Source organism: Pristis pectinata, chromosome 19 (genome assembly GCF_009764475.1).
Source record: "Pristis pectinata isolate sPriPec2 chromosome 19, sPriPec2.1.pri, whole genome shotgun sequence".
Taxonomy (NCBI): Eukaryota; Metazoa; Chordata; class Chondrichthyes; order Rhinopristiformes; family Pristidae; genus Pristis; species Pristis pectinata.
In genome coordinates, this window is record NC_067423.1 from 30087429 (window position 1) to 30109137 (window position 21709).

The window sequence follows — 21709 nt, forward strand, 5'->3', positions numbered from 1 at the left end:
CACTGCATGTGTCATTTTTTTAAGATTAGTTGCATTGAGGCTTCACTCTACATATTTCCTTATTACTCAAACCTCTTGCCTTAGTCAAATCCTGAATATTTTGTAACAAAATTTCATTTATTCTAAAGAAGACCTTGGAGTTACCTTGACATTATTCTTACCAAAACTTTACATAAATCTTTCACCTTGTAAATCTCACAGAGGATCTGTTTGTCCAGTTTCACCAAGGCTGCCTTTCACCTTTGGAGATGGTCAGTTTCATCAAAGCAGAAAGTGTATTATGTGTCGTCAGCAAATTTAAATACAGAAATGTATCTAAATTTGTGAAATTATTCAATGAATTCCATTTTCGTTGGCATAATGTTGACAAAAGTAAGCAGAGAACAGACTTTCCTGAGTGCTTAAAAATGTCTTAACCTAACAGGTCTGGCACAAAGCCTGTTCCTCTGCTCACTCCACCGTGATGGAGGGAGTCAGGCAGGACGTAAGGGGACGGAGGAGAGGAGTGACAGTGGGGGAGAATCAGGATCTCAAATGTTGGTCAGGATATTGGGGATTTTGATTGGCTACTGAAGATTGTTGGGTTGTGATCAGCTCTGGGGTGTGGAGGTCACTATCTGGTTGAAGTTAAAATATGGTGGTGGGTGTGGAGAGAGGTCAGGGAGGGGTATGGTGGTGGGGAGAGACTCGCAGAACAGGTTAAAGACAGTGACCTACCAGTGATTCTGAATGGGTTGTGAGGCCATGCATGCAGGACTGAATTTCTCAGAAATAATGTCCAATATCGCACAGTGTCTCTGCACATATCTGGGCTTCTTTACGCAATGTGTGTCAAGGCACATAAGAAATACAGAAGAAACTCTGAATGCTTCAGAAATCAAACTATAGGTACCCAATCACTTACAATGATCAGTTTTCCTCTAAAATTCTACCCCATTGTGCTATGCAAGAATTTCCAGGTCTACATCTCTTTATTTGATGAACTCAGGGTACAGCAAATACAGATTTGAACCAAAATGTAGTTTCTAGCCTTGTGTAGAAGAGCATTATCCCGAGTTAAAGGCACTAAAGCTCTGTATTTACAGCATTTATTAAGTGTCATTTTAGTAGGTGTATTTTAACATGGAGAATCTTTAAATGGTTACTATGACAGCTGGAAGTTGCTATGGTGATTGTAGCACAGCAAAGAACAGACCTTCATTAGCAAATTCTATTCCCAGGTTACAACATTTAATAGTCCAGTCTTTTAGATTAATTCTCCACACAAAATATAAAGAGCTGATGACTCGTTTTGATTTGTGAAAATGGATGTCCTAACCAGCCTTTGTGCGTTATTTCAATGAAAATGTTGCATTTTCTCTATCAAATATATTGCTTCTTCGCTTTTTTTTTGTGTAATGGTACGAAGAGGTTAGTGATAATTATTGTCATTCCTTCATGCATGCACGCATCTGTTAAATAAATGCAATGCTTCGGGGTGTCTTAATTGGCTGCAGGAGGCGAGATATTTCAGCCTTGCTGCTAACTGTGCAGTTTGGTTGTCCTTAAATTGTCTCTGGAAGCACTTTAATTGGCCATCATTTGAGGAAAGTTGTTTTTTTCTTGGCAGCTGTGAAAGCAAAGGTCTTTATTTCAGGTTGTTCGGTGTATTTTTCGGGCGCCTTGGGATTTTCTTTAATGGTGGATGCGGAAGTGGCATTTCTAGATCCCATAAACTAATTGAGCTTTCAAAGCATTGCATGTAGTTGTGGCTGGAAGCCAAAAGTAACCACAATAAATACAATGTCTTCCAAATAAGTACAATAAGATATCTCTTCCTGATGGTGCGAGGAAAAGGTATCCAGTCATCTGGGTTGTGAATCAGTGCAGCAGCTTGACTCCCTATGTGACAGAATATCCATAATAACGTGACTGCAAAGGCACCAGTGCAGTCGAGAAAGTGTCTGCTGCTGAAGACTTACTAGAATTGTTACGGTTTTAAAACTGATGCAGGGCGAGCTCGTTTTTGACCCTGAGCCAGAACAGCTGTCATTTATGTCTTGAGCCTTTTTGTAAGAATTTTTTTTTAAAGAGTGCACATCTAATTTTTCTCTGATGCTTTGGTGTGGTGTGACGCATCAGAGGGGTAAGGTGCTCCCACAGCCTGGATTCGACTGCAGATCTTTTCTGACTGTGAAAGGATTGGGAATTCTGCATAATTCCACTCGTGCTTTGGGGGCCAGGTGAGTCAGATTTAATCGTTCACTTTGGAAACTTTGAGATACTCAACGGCAGCAGATGGTCTATAAAATGGAAGGCGAGACGAGAGACAGATGCGCAGTTTTGTAATAATACAAGGGTAGGGAAAATATTTCAGCTAACGGTAACAGACGAGAGCAGTGAACCCTGTAGTTTTTTTTCCTGATAGTTTGACAATTTTATATCACTTACATCTTTTGTACACTTCTAGTTTAAGAGAAACAATGCAGCTATATCGGTGCTGTGTTTAACTGCAGTGGCTATGTAAATAACGCATCGATGTTATTACGTTTCTGCTGGAAGGGACGTTAACCGAGTAATGTGATAGTATCCAGCTTTGACAGAGGGAGCGAGCTACACCTCGCGATCTGCTGTCTCCAAGTACCGTCACTTGCCATGTTTCAAGGGAAAATAAATGGCATAAGTTGCAGAGAGAAACTGCTTTTTGAGTTTTTTGCTTTCTGCAATGTTATTTTCCACCAACAGTGCTGCACAAGGTATTGTATTTAACATGCTTTGACTTCAAATTTTGAACGTGGTTCGGAGAGCAATCACTCTAGTTCTCTGCATTCGTGTCTGTACCTGCCAATAAAGCAAAGAGCAATTATCCAATGTTTTATGCTTCGAGTGATAAAATTAACAAGTGATAAATTGTGACGGCAACACCGCATATTAAAAGTATTATTAATTGAAGTGCTGATTGAAAGTAAACATCTTTTGTTTATCTGTTATTGAATGATATGTTGGATGAGTGAGCATAAACCAGATTAAGTGTAAAGCTAGGGTTATGTTATTAGTGTTTATAAATTGTTGAAGTAGTCGGGTGTTTAGTTGTCCTAGGAATCTATGCGAATGTTGTAATTATTGGTCACGAGCACGGATTTGATTGCTGGGATTTTTACATCTAAGCTTTTCTTCCAATTGATTAAAAATCTTGAAGAGGATAATTTATTTTGACTTCTATGATTTATTGGATATTTGGTAGTTTATTATTGATTTCTTCTTTAACATTTTTATACTTTGCACTTGCCATTAATATCATTCCTTGGCAGCCATTCCAAAATTGTAGTACTGATAAGTACAAAGTATACTACAGTTGATTTGGTAATATTGGGTATGGGGAAGTAGATTGAGTGGCAAGGTTTATTTAGGTCAGCAATTCATATCATCCTGATTTTCCTTGAGTCTCACTCTGCAGAGTGAGTGACCTTAAATTGTGTCCCACTGGGAATGTGATGTGTGGAGATCAGACACCTTCCCACAAGAGACTGCATTGTGAAGGACTCTGTCCATGTCCACAGTCACACAGACTAAAATGCCAGGGACAGTTTAAAACAAAAATAAGGATGATAAACATGGAAAAGTAGTATGTCCTTAAGAAAAATGATGGCTACTTGGGGGGGGGGGGGGGGGGTGGGTGACTGCTGCTGCAAATACAATATTGCCAGAATCTTGTGTGTATGCAGTTAATGAAATGATTAGTTTAAAACTGTAAGTGAGCTTTAAAAAAATTCATTTAATTTCTATTTTAATTCACACAACCATCTACAGTTTATTTTATTCAGGTCAACAACAAGTTGCAGTTCTGGTGTTGGAAACTGCCTCAAGGAAACATTATGAGACAGTCTTGAAACCAAGTTACATAAGGAGAAAGAAAAGCTAAGAAATAGTGGAGTAGGCCATTTGGCCCATTGTGCCTACTCTGCCATTCATTGAGATAATGGCTGACCTCAGAACCACTTTCCAGGACCAACCTCCGTATCTCTTGATCCTTTCAATATCTGAAAATCTACCAGTCTCTTGAATATCCGCAGTGAACGAGTCTCCACAGCTGCCATGGGTGGTGAATTCCAAAGATTCACAACCCTTCTAGTGAAGAAATTTCTGTTCATCTGTCCTGAATGGTCAACCTCTTTAAGACTGTGACCCCTAGTTCTAGCAACACCAGCCATCCTTGCAATTAACCTGTCATGCCCTATAATAACTTTATTTAAATGAAATCATCTCTCATTCTAAACTCCTAACGGGCAACTAAAAGTGCAGATGAAATAGTAGTTTTAAGGACCTTAATAAATGCAGAGAGTGAAGTAGTGAGGCAGAGTGTTTTAGGACGAAATTCTAAGAGATTAGTCCAGTGAGCTGAAGGAACAGCCATCAATGGTGAGTCAAATGAAATCTGGAATACAAGAAGAATTTGGAGAAAGATCTTTAAGAGTTGCAGAGCTTCAAATGTGTTGAGAGTACAGGGGAGTTTACACAGAAAAATGTTACATTTTAGTCTTTGCTGGGTTGGGAGTTGGTGTAGTTTGTTGAGGCATGATGATGTCAGAATAGGATTTTGTGTGCTAAAGTCAGGCTCCCAAGTTTTGAACAAGCTTAAGTGTCTGGTATGTGGAAACAGGTGGTCGTGGAGTAGGTGAGGAGATGGGTCAGGCAAATGGTCACAGAAAATGGCAAATGGAGGTAACAGGAGTATGGAGTCGACTTCCAGCAGCTATTGGGCTGAGGAATGATGAGAAATTTTGTTGAGGTGTAAATAAATGCCAAATAGAGGAGGAATGGGTATGGGGTCAGAGTTCAATTCAGTCAATTTGAGCCTTGGGTAATGGTGAGGGAAGAAAAAAATGTATGGTAAGGAAATGTTTTATGGAGAAGCCTTATAAAATCATTCCTCTCTCCACGACTACCCGAGCAGGCATAACAAGCAGATGCCCAAATTGGTCTGTCAGATTTCCCACAAGGGTTTGTGTCCACAACTCTGCATCTTTTTTAAGAAAGCAACTTGGGTAGTGGGATAAAAGTCCATATATTCAAATTTGATGATGGCTCAGAGATGGGCAGCATTATATGTGATGTGGATGGAAGTGTCAGTTACAGAGATGGTGTACAGACAGAAAAGAGATATTGGATATGGGGATGTAATAGAATACTTTAAATGAAGACTTAGAAAAAATCATTGAACAAAGGTCATAAAATATTATGGACAGGGCTGAAAATAATCAAAAAGAGTAACAGAATTGCTGGCCTTGAGAGCAAGAGGACTGGGATACAGAAGGGTGATAGTTATGTTATACTATACGAAGCTCCGATTTGATCACACCTGAACACTACAAGTCAGGAAAAATATATTGACCTTGTACGGAGTCCAGGATAGATTTCCCAGAAGTCTACCTCAACTCCAAAGGTTAAACTGAGAGATTACACAAACTCAGGTGATGTTCCCTGGAATTTAGGCTGATGGTTAAAGTTTTGTGATAGTATTGGAACCGTGAGTTTAGACAGAAATAATTTCTGATCATGAAAAGTCTAACACTTGGGGGCATGGTCTTATAAATTGGAGACAAGCCTTTCAGGGGTGAAACTGACTTGCATCTGCATGGAAATAGTGGCAGAGCTTTTAACGCTTCTGGTAACCTAGAAACAGGAGGAGTAATTCATTCTAGGTGTATGTTCATTTAAGTCCATTATACATTGTTTTATGTTAACAAAATACCTTTTCAATTATGTATATTATTTATGTTACAGTGCAGCCACAATCACTGACAGAATGAGCTCACAGCAAAATGCCCAACTTCAGTTTTTATTTGGCTAGGCTATGGAACTTCATCTGTAAATGCACAGCCCTTTGCAGAGGGTGGTGAATCTCTGGAATTCTCCACCCCAGAGGGTTGTGCAGTCTAGATCATTGGGAATATTTAGAGGATGTGGATAAATTATTGAAAGATGGGGGAATTGGAGGCTGTGGGGAACTGGCACAGAAGAGTTGTTGAGGCTGGTATAGATCAGCCTATTGAATGGCAGGGCAGGCTTGAGGACTGAGTGGATTACTCCTTTTTAATGTTCTTGTCTATGAAAAAGAAAAGTAGAAATCAATCTCTTTGAAGGGAAAGGAAGAAAAAGTTGGAATTGCAAATAAAGAAATCACTGAGCTATGAAACAAATATTTTGCATTAGTCTTCACCATTAGAAGTTACAATAAATAAAATGGAAATAATGGGAAGGCAACTTCAATCACTAGATCAAAATCCTGGAACTCCCTCCCTGACATCATTGTGGGTATACCCCCACCTCAAAGACTGCAGTGCTTCAAGAAGGCAGCTCACCACCACCCTAACGAGAGCAATTGGGCATGGGCAGTTAAATGCTGGCTCAGTTGGCAAAGCCCACATTGTCTTAAATGAATAAAAATAAATCACGAAAGAGAACGTACCAAAGGAGTTAAAGGGACTGAAATGAGACTAATCCTTTGGAACTGATGGCCAGCTTACCAGAATCTGAAAGTAGTGGCTACAGAAATGCAGATTGTATTGGGGGTTATCTTCCAAAGTTCCCTATATTCTGAAACAGACCCAGAGAATTGGAAGACTGCGAATGTGACACTGCTGTACAAGAAAGGAAGTAAGTCAGAAACCATAAACTGGTTACCTAGCCTCCGCTGCACCCCTCCCTCAATCTGGCAGGTGCCACAAGAATGAGAATTGGGCCTTCGGCAATTTAAAGTCGAAATAAGCAACTTTGAAAAGGCACCATGTGTTGCTTCAAGTCTCTAATGATACAAAATTACATGGGAAAGTGAGCTGTAATGACTATACAAAGAACCTGGAAAAGGGATAGAAAGAGGTGGTAGATAGGACATCATTTGGGGAAAAATGGAGATCATTCACTTTGCAAGGAAGAGCATAAAATAGAATCAGTCTTGTTCCAATTAGTATGAGACTTTGGTGAGACCACACCTAGAATACTTTACATGAACTTCAATTATATTTCAGATGTCTTCGGATCGGTCTCTTGATTCTGTTTACTCACTTTGACGCCCTATTGACGTCTGTCTTGAAATTGCAATTGACCCAGCATTCACAGACCTTTAGTGGAGAGAATTCCAGAATTCTGTTTCAAATGGTGCAGCTTATAATGCCCTGTTCAGGAAATGAGGCCAATTTCTTTAAGTGAAATTACAGAAACCCAGTCTGCTGCCAATAAACCAAAAGAAGCAAGAGGCAGTCTGATGCATTTAAAATCAGGAAGGATTTTGGTGAGATGAATGGACAAAAACTATTTTCTCTTGTTAATAAGTTGATTATGAGAAGGCATAATTTAGGTGATGCTTGGGTATTTTGTTGCAGAAATACATTTTGTATAAAATGCTATTTGTTTTGGTTCGTAGAGTGAGATATCAGAAATAAGGGTGTAGCAAAGCCTATTAATAGCTTTTAAAAAGAAAATGGATGCATATTTGAGGAAGGAATAGAAAATGGATATTTTAAGCAATTGAAGGCAAGATATAAAATTAATGTCTTTAATTAAAATTAGTCCATTTTTATACTGTCTTTTCTAAATAATTATTTAGCATTCTTTTCACTGGCTATTAGATGTGATGTATTTAATAATCTGGATACGCGAGGACTTAAGGGTTCTTCATTCCAGAAATAACTGTTCATGTAATCAAATCTATTTGACCATATCCAGAGAGTCTATCTGACATGGTGCTTTTGAAATATTTCAGTTAACTGTTCCACAAATATATTGTGGCGTTATAGCATTATTGATAAACTTTAAAGCAGATTTTCTTTCTTTCTCTGAGATTCTGGGCAAACTTGCTGTACTAATCTCTCCGATATTCATTCCTCTTCCCTCACTCCCCACCCCCTTGCCCTTTTGGAGCCCTGTGGACTGGTAATGTTCCTTTTTAATCTTTAAGGAGCAAATCCTTAATCCAATTGTCAGGGGCTGTTGCAGCTGGTGTAGTAACTGCATTCGGGTGCTGTTTCTGTTGTTTGCACATTAGCTGGTGGTGTTCTGAGTATGATGCTAAAGGAGGCCAGAGAATCAAGGGACTGTTCAAAGTTCAGTTTCTGCTTTCACCAGGTTAAGGTGGTTTATATTCCCAAATGCAGTCTTGGATGGAGAGGCCATACATTTGCCATTATTTTTATAAATTAAATAATCTTACAGTACCATTGATGTGAGGGTTTTATGGCGATAATTCCTGTACAGAAGGAAACCATAATTCTGCCAGAGGTAGCAATTAAATCTAATGGCAACATTTTGGTTGAAGTAATTTGGACGAAGTGTGATCATCCCTTGGTTAGAATAAATCATTTAATTAAATGGTAGTTATTTTATAATTATTGTTGGTTTTAGAATATTCATGAATAGTAATACTTTGTAAAATTAAGGTATGTTATGAAGATGCATTAATCTTGCCCATTGCTCTTAATGAGCTAATTAAAGTTTCAGATATTAGCAGGGGATTTTCTTGAATTCTGTAAAAAAAAAACATTTTAAAAATCTTCATTCAGAAATTAATAGTATATTGAAATAGTTTACTTGCAAAATTTGCAACTTGTGTGAAAATAATTCACAAACAAGAAAACAATAATGGAACATTTTTTTGATTTTTATCAACGAAGAATGGATAATTGAAATCAGAAGATTTCAGTACAATATGAACTGTATTGAAATCTGAAGATTTATCCCTCTGGTTTCATTAGTGTGGAGGTTTAGTATCGTGTTTCCTTGGTGCCATTGGTTGCATTGATAGATATCCTAACACCTCATTTCAGATTGAAAGCCATTTGGGAAACCATTTGTTTTATACACCTTGTTGTCTATGGTTAAAGACCATGAGCTGATGCTATTTGGATAATTTGTCTTCAGCTCGGAGGTAAGAGGGGGAAAGAAACTAAATTAAACCAATTGGTCAAAATAGGAAAATAATCCTTGCTTCACAATTGCAATTCAAAAGCTGCTTAAGTAGTCACTTTAGTAGTAGAAGTCTTGGTATGTAATTACATTCACTGTCTTGATGCAAAGTAAGTTTGTTTCACATTAAAGGCAGAATCATCTTTTAAAAATAGATTGCATCTCTAAAGTACTGTTATATCTTCAGACATCCCAAATTACTTGGTGTACAGACATGGTGCTTGATGGTTGGATGTGTTTACAAATGGTAGTTTATTGATGGAAATAGGAGCATTTTAACAATTATATAAGCAATATATATACTCCATAGTGGGGGGATGGTGTGTTTAAATCCCAGCTGTGCCTGTCAATTCATTTTGCTTGCGCTCACTGGGTGAGAGTTGCCAGTTCTCAGCAGGCCACTGCACAAGCACAGCCCTCTGCCTCAAGAAGACAAACCATTACCAACTTTCAGCTGATTGGGACGCCGCATCTGCAGCTGCCAAAGTGAGAAATTCTATCTTCGCAGCTCAAAGAAAATGCCATGTCGGTTAGCAGTAACAATACTAAAGGGAAAAAAATGAGGATATCAAGAGGAAGGTTGTGCCAGAATCCATGATCAGTACAAATAACTAACCTTTCCTTTTAGAAGGACAGGGTTTAAAGCTCAAATCAGCCCAAGGTATAGAAGCCTTGACAACACCAAAAGGAGAATTGAAATTCCAGTTGATTTCTGGTACGTACTGATATGTTTACCTCCAGCATACTCTAAGTGGATTATCTACATGCGAGTGTGAGACATTGGGGAAATGAAACAACTTTCTCACTGTGTCTGCCAGTCCCTCGGTAGTGTCTCACTGTGTGCTGTGGCAGTTATTGGTGGCAATGGGTGAGAGCAAATGAAAGCAATCCAAATGACAAATCTCAAAAGGGGTTAAGAAACTTTAATGCACTCTGGAGTCATTGCAATGAATTTTTATTGACTGCTCAAACTTTCCTTCTCTGGCTTATGTAATTTCTGAATCCTTAGAGCCAGTTAGTTGTAAGAGGATGTATAGAGCCGGAACCATATCAAAACTCATCTTGTTGCAACCTGGAAGAACTCTCCAAACCAATTATTATTTTATGTTTTGTTAAAATCTGAGTTTATCATTTACTAAAAGTTATCCATCACATTGATAAAATGATTGCATCACTTCAGATTCGTAGAGATCAATCATTTTGGAGCTATTTGTATGAAAAGTTAAGCTTCCATGTACCATAAGAACACACATAATTGCTGCAGTATTGTGCTATGAAAAAAATTGTTTGTCCAGTTCCTTGTGCATTCTTTGCCTCCTATGACAACACTTATTACATATTTCTTAGTAACTAATTTCAAGGTGTATAAATGGACTAACTCATTATGGAAATCGTGTTAGCTTTTTTAAGCACTAAGTAGACAATTGATGTTGAAACTTTGTTTCTTAGGTCATTTTACTTAAATTTTCCTTGTGTTTAAATGTGTGGAGCTAATTGTGTCTGCATTTGAAGGTAGTTGTTACGGTTTAATGATTCTTTTGGAAAAATATACTGTATGAGTCACACTTGCATATCATCTCATTTCCAATTGATTTGTTAAAAATAGTTTCACCCTGTCATTCAGTGGTTAAATGGTGCATTGTGAGAAAATCCAGGGTTAGCTTTAGTTGTGTGCTCATTTAGCTGCTGGTGTCATCAGGGGAAGATGCACTATAATTAGCTATAATGTGCTCAGGAAAGTGAAGAAGAATTTTGGCTAAAGTTCTCTCTCCTGGTTGATATCAAATAACTCCCACTGGAAAGTTACATTTACAGACATTGAGAAAAAGATTAGGAACAACTGTGTTGGATCTGCATGGTCAAATTATCTTCCTAATTCAATATTTGAGCTTCTGCCACTCAGTTGAATGAGGTATTGGTGGGGCAGACAATACCTCAAACCTCTCAAGCTAGCATCTTTGAGAAGAAAGGGAAGCACAAAGGAGAAAATTTGTACACAAGTTATTTCCAATCATTGTTTTTAGTTCTATTTGCACATATCCTGTGTTCTTGTTGTTTATCAAATGGTTCTTGTGATTAATTCACGATACCAACTTTATCAGCCTTCGGTGTAATAGAGGAAAGCTTTATACAAGTCCTGTTGCAACAAAGGCTCCATCGTAGATTGACAATTACACACATCATTTCAGATATTTTTGTTTAATAGTAGTTCTTTTTCCCATCTTTGCTTCCACTGTCCTAAATTACTAGAAGCAAATGAAGCTTGAAACTGGAGAAATAAGGATTCAGATTTGTGAGAGTAATACTTACGTAATAAGTATGATGGAATAATTCCTTCAATGGCTTTGAGTTTACTCAATAAGCTTCATGGGCTAGGAAGTTGCCAAGTTCAATCTAGTGTGTGATTTATCTCAGGCCCAGAAGCAATTGAGGTGTGATAATTGGTGTCAGTGCCCTTGAGTTAGAGAGAAGAAAGTCTGTCATGGTTTCCACCCTAGCTGGGATACTCTTGTATTTAATCACAGTGAACCTCACATTTAAAAATGCTGACATAGGAACTGCTCGAGGAGATACCATTGTCCACGAAACTACTTTATCAAGAAATCAATGCCTCAGGAAGATAGGCTGGCATGGATGAGAGGAAGTAACTGCAGTAATATTTCTGCATTGTGGTGGGCATGATACAATATATGTACTTGTAGCTCCAGGTCCAATAGCACCCAGATATCAGCATTTCAACCATGTTTTCACATTTGTTCATTACATCTGCTCTTTGTAGCTCTTTAACTTCCTGCAATCCTTCAAGATCTCTCTGCTCATCCAGTTCTGACCTCCTGTATGTCTCCTGAATTTAATTTCCTCACCATTAATAGACATCTGTTCAGTTGTCTAGACCCCAGTCTTTGGAATACCCTTTCTAAATCCCTATACTGCTGTGTCCTCTTACCACCTTAAATACCCTTGAATGAACTTCCTTGATCTAGCTAAAGCCTTCTGGCATAGCTTGGCGTTAGAATTTGTCCGATAATGCTTCTGTGCAGTGCTTGAAACATTTTATTATGTTATAAACACCATTATTGTAAGTTGCTGTGTAATGGCATATTTCTGTGCATTTCTTATGTTATCCCATCAATGGTGCATAATGTACTCTGAAACAAAACTGGAAGAATTTGAATTTCTTTTCCAACCTCCAATACAGTAATTAAATCTCCGGGCCATTGCTTTGCTCTGCAGTCTTGTTTTTATGATGTATTTCTCTCCCCCTCCCCCCCCCCCCCCCCCAAGAATATTGTGCATATAAATACTAGGGATTGAAGGCTTGACCCCTTTGATTATCATGGGTTGACACTGCAAGCAAGCATAGTGGCTAAATTACTGGACTTGGACCATCAGTCATGAGTTTGAATCCCACCACAGCAGTTGAAGAATTTAAATTAAAATAAATTCAGAATAAGAATCTAGTGCCAGTCATAGTGAGTCTGATTGTCGTTATAATCTCATCAGGCTCACTAATGTTCTTCATGGAGGGAAAACTGCCGACATTACTCAGTCTGATTTAAATGTTACTCCAAAAACACCAATTTAGTTGACCCCTAACTGTCTCCGCACAGTCAATTGGGCATGTACATGAATAAAATAAATTACAGGCAGTTATTGATAGAAAAAAAGCATGGAATTTGTAAAAGCATTTGGTGATTGTTAAACATTACAGTCCAGAAATCAGCACTGAGGTAAAGTGGCACTTGGTTTGTGTGTCAGTATGTATCAGCATGCTTTGGGAATTGTAACCTTGCAGTAGGTGTGGCAGGATTGTGGCAGCCAGTGTGACAATCCAGCCTTGGAGCCAAGTGGACATCAAAGCCCTTCATTTTACAGAGACTTTAGACAGTGCAAATACAGTTTAATCAATGTTTTGTAATTCAGATAATTATTTAATTCAATGCCCTAAGTAATGCCAGTTATATTCTCTAAAAATAGTAATTTCTATGCAATTACTTGTTTTTTTGTGGGAAGAATAGGAGTCTGTCACTTATTATTTACATAAAGGTCAAGTGTCAGTTGTACATGGATTTTCATACAGAAACGTGCCACCAATAAACAAGGACAGTGCCATTCCCAGTTGCACACGCTACATTAGTTGAGAATATGGTTGTTCAGTTGCACATATTTCTTTCAATTCCTTATAACATAGAAGAAGGCCACTCAGCCCATCATCTCTGTCAGCTCTCAGAATGCTCCCATTTCCCCTTATTTCTCTCTATTCTCCCACGTATGCCTATTAACTTCCCTTTAATTCTCCCACCATCCACCTACGCTAGGGTTAACCTCCAGTACTCAAATACCTTACAACCATCACATCTTTGGTATGTGTGAGGAAATTAGAGCATGGAAACCCACATGGTCACAGGGAGAACGTGCAAACTTCACACAAATGGCACACGAGTCAGTATTGAACCCAGGCTACTGCAGTAGTAATTTAACTGCACTGGAACTACACCAGAAGAAATTAGATACCAGGCTTGACTTTTCCATAAGGGGCTAAAAATCTGAATAACCAGGAGGAAGGTGCTAAAGATTACTTCTAAGTGTGACCCTATTTGTACAAACTGACTCCTACCACACAAAAACTCGTGATATTTTGATACTGGGCAACGGCAAAGTTTCTGGCAGTGGATTAGGAAGACTTTGTAGAAACTGCTGATAGAAGTGCCTGCTGGAGGTTGTCCATTTCTCTGATATTTACAGGAGAACAGATCACTGCAATCCAATAGACCATGATAATTATGCCAGGTTTGAGGTCTTGAACTTTTCCACATTTCCACTGTTTTCCCCATTTGGGCAAAGGATGAGCTGGCACAATGGAGACTTTCATCATCATTGTCTACCTTCGCTAAGAGATGGCCTGAGATACGGGAAGGGGGTTCATGTTTCCTGAGGCCTTATTTTAGGTCTTTGTCATTGAAGGGGGTTGTTGGTTAATGGGGGCAGGTTGGCTGAAGGCCTCTTTTTTTAAAATGGATGTTCAGTACAAGGACCATTCTCTCGTGCTTGTGAATCAGCTTGGCCTCTGAATGTGTGCATGTACCAGTGTCTGCACATAGTAGTTTGCTGGCTGAAATTGGGTGACCTTGACCATGGCAGCCTAAGTGGCCAGCCATAGCCATAAAGTCACTCTAGTAATGAAGTATGTAAGCAGTGTCTCTACTGAGGCACTTGTTACATAAATAAGTCAGCAGCTAAATTCTGGAGAAAACATTTGTTACTTGTTTCAGGACACTCTGTATACTTCACTCAGTTCTGAAGTTGCCCATTCAGGTGATGTCATTGGGTGTGAATCTGCTGACTCGAATTGGTCACTATAATGAATCAGGATTGAATGTACGTGGTTCAGTCATCTGAAGAAAGCACAGTCTATTCCAGGCAAAACTTTTTGTGTGAAAGTAGCACCTAAAATCAGATATGAATTGATCCAATTTCTAGGCTCCTGTGTGAGAACATCCAGAAAGTTTGCAGAGTAAACAGATTTTTACTAAATATGTTGACAGTTTACTGCCAACTCTACACGTTGTTAATAGATATGTAATTAAGATTCTATTGATGGATAACAATATTTCTGAAGGCCAAGCTTCAGTCTAAATGAAATATGATTTATAAATACCATTTATACAGTTTCCTTGTGGCATGAATACAATTCTAATCACTCTACATGAGACTTTGGAGTTAATGCGAACATTTAATCGGGAAGTATTATTAGTTGAAATTAATTATTATACACATTAATTCATAGTGGAAACATGACAAATTTACAAACAAGCCATGTTTTGACCACTTCTGCCCATTCAGAATTCAAATGTGATTTTTGTTTTTGTTGATATGGGTAACGAAGAACATTTGTTACTCTGTGGTCCTCTTCCCAATTTGAGTGGAAACATTCTCAACTGATGACTGTTCTGTAACAAATGTGATAAAAGTAAGGATAATGTGGATTTGGATATATGTAAAATGCATAGTTAAAGGCAAAAGAATTTTCTCCTCAAGGCGCTGGGTAAGTTGTATGTCATGGAAACTGCCTACACCTTGTATGAAAATATCTCGTATATCCTAGTTTTGCTGCATAAGATCACTTGTATAAATTTACTTGATTTGGCTTTTCAGGCTGAACGTAAAGACTCATGGTGATTTGAAAATGCAATTTAGTAACATTTCTAAATGCTATATCTTTTACAATATGACGTTTATATTGCTCAAAGCAGGTCGGTGTTGATTTTGCTTTTGGTGATATCTTCTTGCAGTGTGTATTTTTGCTGTTAATACAGTAAAGTGCACTTGTTTATTTAAATTGTGTTAGAATATGTATACAGTGCTCTAACTATTTCCTTTTAAACAGGTAAGCATCATGGTTTCTTGCTTTCCTCTTATGTAATGAGCTGAATGTTGTCAACCTTATAATTAAAAATATGGATGACTACCAATGTGGTCATTCAATTTGCACCTTTCGGATACTTTCCGTGAAGTACATTTTTAAAAAAAGATACTTGGCCTTTTCACCAGTCTCGCACAGCTGCAGAAGTGGTGAAGGTCTGAAGCTAAGGAATTAAATCTTCATTTATAGGTATGCTTTCTGCCATTTCATCCAGAAACACTGCAGAGAACTGTCGGAAACTGACTCGAGCTACATTCTGTGCAGCAATTGGCATTTAAGTCTAAAAAGGATAGATGAGAGCTATTTGTCCAGTCGATTTCTTTTTAGAATTGCACCTCATCTTCTTATGATGGCACATTAGGAGGAAGAATAATTATTCTGGCAGCTAATTCCATAACCACGCTGCAGTTCATCAATCCCATTGGATCTCTCCCACTGCAAGGTCATTTACCAGTTTTAAGAATTTTTTTCTCCACTCTTCATTCTATGAGAATTCTGATTTGTATCCCTGAACCTTTCAGGTATTGAAAATCAACCTTCTGGGTCACAGAAAACGAATCTTGGCATCACTTGGAGACAGACTTCACGACGAGCCCCCTCAGAAGCCTCCACGAACCATTACTCTGAGGGTAAGCTGTGTTCATGCAGTGTTGAATTAATACTGTTACTCACATGAAATATAGCTCGGTATGATTTTAATTAAAGTCTTAGCCCAGCCTTCAGCATTGGCCTGTATCATTATTAGCTGCTTGCTTCGGTAATCTTTCTTGCTTCATGACCACCACCAACGTTCTTTGTTTTGTATGTGAGAATATTCCCTGAAGATCTTCCAAGCAATATTGTGAAATTAAGAGGTGGAAAAACTCATTTCAAGTTTTTATTATTGTGACCTTTTGTTCAAATCCAGCCTGAAAAATCTATCAAATCTTTCAGTGGGTGTTAAAGAAAGAAAAATCAATAACTATTCTCATTAAAAAGTAAACTCTATTTACCACAAATGTCAAAGCCTTTCAGCTATGATCCTGGGATTCAGATAGTCACCGAGTCTTAGCTTTAGTCTGCACCACATTTTAACCCTTCATCAACAGCACTTATATAATTACAAATCTTTTTAAGATTTATTAAATGATGTTTGCAATCTTTCAAGACATTTTTAAATTATTTAAGCTATTTGCTTCATTTTCTTAATCTTTAAAATTATTCACAGTTCATATCACTATGCTCTTTGTATTCAATCACTTTTTTACTTGATTATATGGAGCAGAACACACTAAAATCATGCACAATACTAAAGGAAATCCTTAGTGAGCAGTTAATTATACAGTCATGAAGAAAATTCTAAGGAAGCTTTTGTGCAGACAGTATTGGATTACTAATGCATCTGCATAGGTTGAAGAATCTGGTGTATTAAGATCCCACCCAGATCTTTCTGCCTGCTTTCAGTGGAAACAACATTTAGGTGTAATTTTTTTGTGCACCAGGCTTGTATCTGGGTCTGCTTGATTGCCTTTTTTTTTAATGCCTTCAGCCTAAAATGTCATTGAAGCATTCATGGAAAGATCTTTCACAGTTGTGCTCACATTAAAGAAAGAGAAGCACTTCCAAATAGTTGTGTATTTTTCAAATAATTCAATATTCAGTTGAATAGGAAATCGTGCACATGTTGGGTGTACAAGGACATAGAACATGGGAGAAGGGAGTCAGGGCATATTTGAGTTATTTTATTGCAAAAGGTTTTACATTAAACTCTTAAAGTCAAATTTTAATACATATTTTAGAATATGATTTTACCATAATTTATGTTCATTTCTCAAACCAAAATGTCTGTTTTTAAAGCTCTGTTATATCATAGTTGGCATTATTTTACATGCTGAAAACAGGAGCTCAAAATCCAAATGCAAGAAGTCTTAAATAAAAGTGGAGTGTTGGAATTATTTATCTTCCAGTTTCCAGTTCTAATAAATGGTTTACTTTGGAAACATTAGCCCATCTTTTCTTTCTTCAGGTATTACTGTGTATTTCTACCATTTTACTTTGCTTTAAATTGAATTCTGTCATTTTCTTTTCAAAAAAAAATTAGCAGAAAAAAATAACTGTTTCCAGGCCAATATTTGGGGATTCATAGAAATGTATCCACAGATCTGTGTAACTTACATGGAACTGTTTGTGCATTCAAATCCGCTTCCCACTTTTGGAAGCAAATGTTGTTAATTCTTGTGCAAACCATTAGGTGAAGCAGTATGCTGTGATAGGACCCTCCATCTTGGAAGGAGGGAACAACTGACGAGTGGTGGAAGCAAAAGCCACTCATACTAGGTGCTATTCAGATTGGATCTCTTTTTATATCAATAGGTCAGTTGTCCTGAATCCCGCAATGCCATCTTGCAAGATGATGTATATATCGTATCTTGGATGGTAAGTCACCTCTGAAGTAAGCTGGACAACGTGGAAATGAGGCCTCCTCCCCACAATAAAGTGCACGTATGCTTCCGAATTTTTGATACCTGCCTTCGCCGCAGGATGTAATTACTTCTACGCCATGCTTTTCCCAGGAAACATTTAACTCAAAACTCTAGTGAAGGGCAGATGTCAGTCTTTGTACCTGCCTAGCTTGAAATGAAAGGGGTTGTCCAACTTCTGTCTCACAATTATATGTCGTCCTGAAAATGAAACATCATCTCATATGTTTATTGTAGGAAATACTGTGAAAGCCATTGTTTTAACAAATAGTTTCAAATCCCTGAGACCACTAATTGTGATTAAAAGCAATTTTGTTGTTGTGTGTATTCCTTTCTCTGCTACACAATGATCATTTGCCAACAGAAAGTGAGCACGACTTTTCAAGTAACTGAAGACTGTCTATGAATTCCAAGTGCAGTTCCTTTTCAGAGGAACTCTTTGTGTTTATAGTTATTGCATGTCTGGACCGTCTGCAGCTTGTAATATGGAAAGGCAAATACAAATGGTCTAACTGCAAAGACTTTAGAGCTGTCTCATGTCAGTTAAACACCCTGCTCCCTCTCCACCCCAACCCTGTTAAAAATATACCTAATATTGTTGTCCTTGGGTTGGTAATGTTTTTGCATAATGTCTGTCACTGAATTCATTTCAGATGGCCTCAGGGTGCAAAGGGAAACGTAGATAATTGAAGATGCATAACCCTAAAAAATTATGAACAAAGTGCCATTTGAATTGTTTCTAGATATTTGGCCCTGGGAAACAGTTAATAAATAAACATTTCTACTGGAGCTTTCATTCAGATCATACTGATTTCATACTTTTCATCATGATTTTTTTTTGACACCACACAATAATAACCCAGTTGTAAATAAATGTTTTAATCAGTAACTTGGTTAATATCATACCAAATAATACTTCTGATTTTCAATAACTTGCAATGCCAGATCAGTGGAGGAGAACATGCTTTGTGCTGCTTTACTTCTCATTGGTTGAACTGACCAGACATGACTGCAGTAGCAAGTCTAATTCCAGAAATATAATGCTGTAAATATTTCTGCTGTTTCTGACTTGGTAACCAGTTGGAAAGATGTGCAAGAGTCAGTGAAAGGATTAAGCCACATTATTTGAGTGAGAGGCTCACATAAGAGAAATTGACGTTGTTCATGATAAAAGTCAAGTCAATTTTGTCCTCATTTATTTTCTGCCCTTCTGTCATTATCTGACTGCACAAAGACTTGGTCCAATCCTGCTTCTCCATTGCCAACGCTATATCAGGTCTGTCACCATGTTTTCCAAATGCCTGCCTGACTTCAAGTCCTGGATGAACCATAACCTTCCCAAGCTCAGTTGGAGCAAGAATGACACAATCCTGATTGGCCCCTGGTAGAGTGTCTATGCCTCTGATTTTGATTCAGTCCTCTTTCAGCTGTTTGCTATTGTTCATACGATGTTAGTGCCTGAACTGGATGTCAAGATCCACATCCAGTTTGTCATAGAGACTGCTTCCTTTATTTGGCTGGCCTAATTCCCATGCTGCCATGCAACCAATCCATCATCAAAGCCCATTACTTTCTAAAAGGATTACTCCAACAAACTTTTTTCATTCAGATCCTAGATGTTTCACACTAGTGGATGTAAACTAGAAATCATAAGTCTACTCTAGTATCCAGAGCCACATTTATACCATCTTTTCTTAACAAGTTTTGATCTTGTGTTTTTTCCCTCCAACAACATTGACATCAAAGTACATGCCTTACTTTGCAAATGTCTCCAGCGTTTTGTTGTTTTTACCTTTTGAAAATCTACAACTCCATTTCCCAACAGATACCCACAATGTTTCTAGCTCTGCACACTACCTGTGGCGAGCAGAACTCATCTCCCAAACTCTTTAAATTACTACCTCTCTTCCACATCTTCAAAAGACTCTGTCAAAATCTGGCACTTTGAACTTGCTGTTTGTTTGGGTTATCAAAGGCCTCCTTTAAGGCCCTTGGGAAAACAGTGAGTTAACCTGCTATTTTAATTCATGCAGCATCTTCTTTCCTTATGACATTGTGGTACTTGACAACCATTGGATGAGCCATTAATTACTGAAATAAATCCTTTTTGTTTGGCTGGCATCTTTTGGGTAGTGGTAGAGAGAGCTGAATAAAAATCGGCATTTTGCAAGTATAAATTTGCAAGATATAACAATCTTCATTCAAAAATAAATACATGCAAAATCCCATTAAAGAACAAAATATTGGTGTAAAATTCTAATTATCCATCAAAGGTTTATGGGACCTGAATAAACTGTAGCTAACCTCTTGGAAATACAAAGCATAATGTGTCAACAGCTTCATTAGGTTTTCCACATTGAACTGAAAGAACCTGGGCAAATATTTGATATATCACTATTTATAGAATCATTCAGTCACCAATATGGAAAAAGTCCTTTAGCCCACCAAGTTTCCGTTGACCATCAAGCACCCACTCTCCCCACATCCCCTTAACTCCCCACCACTCCCCTACACACTAGGGGCATTTTAAAGTGGCTTCTTAACTTACCAATCTGCACAGCTTGGGGTGTGGGCATCCAGAGCTTGTAGGAAGAATATGCAAACTCTACACAAACGGCACCAGAGATCAGGATTGACTTGGGTCACTGGAGCTGTGAGGCAGCTGCACCACTGCACCACCCCTAACAATTATTGACATTCAACTTTCCTGACTCTTTCAAGCACAGAATCTGCAAAAGGTGTGCATTTGTAAATTCTCCAACATATTTCTTATAAACACTGGTATATGCAGCACAGTTGGTTGGTGCATCACAACATGTCAGAAGTGAGAGGAAGGTTTGATCTCTACTTTTTCCACACTCTATCTTGAAGCTCAGGTTTCTGACCTCAGCTGTATTGTTGCGGGAAAGCACTGAGCTGATGCCAGACGTGACTCGCAAAGGGGAGAGGAGAGTTACCTGGGCCACTGCTGCAAGTCTGTTAGCTGAATGTTAGATGTTAAAGCAAGGGTGGGAGCTGGCAGAGAATGCTCACAATTCAGTCGATTGGAAGAAGAGAGGAATCTTCATATGCGGAGTATGTTACAGTAATTGTAACTCAGTTTCAGAAACATTTAACCTGAAGGAATGAAGAGAGGCCAATTTGTTTCATTAAAAGCATATTGCAATTGCACAAGTTTGTTTTATATACTTTTGTGTTCTCCAGAATCACATTTTTATACCATTTTTCCGTTAATGCTGAAATAAATTTTCAAAAGCAGTTGTTTAATATTAATCTCTACCAAATAGCTCTTGTTAGATTATTGGTTTTATGCCAAGATTAAAACTAACTGAGAGATCCATTCATTTGAGATAGATTATTTAGGTGTGAGGGCTGTAAACATGCGTTCAGAATGTTTCATCAATTTGAAATACTTAGATTTCACATTGATGAACAAGGCAGAGGAACTAAACCATTAGGGCTAGGAGAGCTTCAGTACATAAATCATAACATTAATTAATGCATTGCTATTTGCTTCTGGAACAGGACCCTGGGAACAACACTCCTCCTCAACTTTCCCCATCCCTTAGCCAAAGCACTTACACTGGTGGCTCTCTTGATATCCCCTCTTCCCATTTAATGATGCAAGGGGACGCAAGAAGGCGAATCAATGACAGCTACTTTGAGGATATGCCTAGGTCAAAACTGGAAAGACAAATGGCTCAGGTAAATTGCATTGAATAACATGCAATAGGCTGTTAACCTTGGGTTCCCTTTGCACTAGTTTGGCTTACTTTCCTCATAATTTTATTTTGTAAGCTTGCTTGCCATACTATACTTCAGCACTACCTGATAATCTATCAGTTCTGTCTCTGTATTAACTTGTAGATAATTCATCATCAATAAT

At 38.0% G+C, this 21709-nt stretch overlaps 1 protein-coding gene across 26 annotated transcripts in view; it reads left to right on the forward strand.

Moving 5' to 3' along the window:
• Positions 1-21709, forward strand: part of anks1b (ankyrin repeat and sterile alpha motif domain containing 1B) — a 609252-nt gene that overhangs the window by 562277 nt on the left and 25266 nt on the right. For 9 of the 26 annotated variants that reach the window (XM_052034200.1, XM_052034196.1, XM_052034194.1 and 6 more), the window contains 3 exons: positions 15886-15993; positions 17717-17779; positions 21349-21528. In XM_052034200.1, the coding sequence (XP_051890160.1) occupies positions 15886-15993; positions 17717-17779; positions 21349-21528 (351 nt within the window). Of the gene's footprint in view, positions 1-1281; positions 1411-1751; positions 2223-2262; positions 2339-2529; positions 2736-9460; positions 9656-15885; positions 15994-17716; positions 17780-21348; positions 21529-21709 lie in introns of those variants that run through there. The other 17 variants (XM_052034197.1, XM_052034220.1, XM_052034214.1 and 14 more) reach the window with 14 other exon arrangements.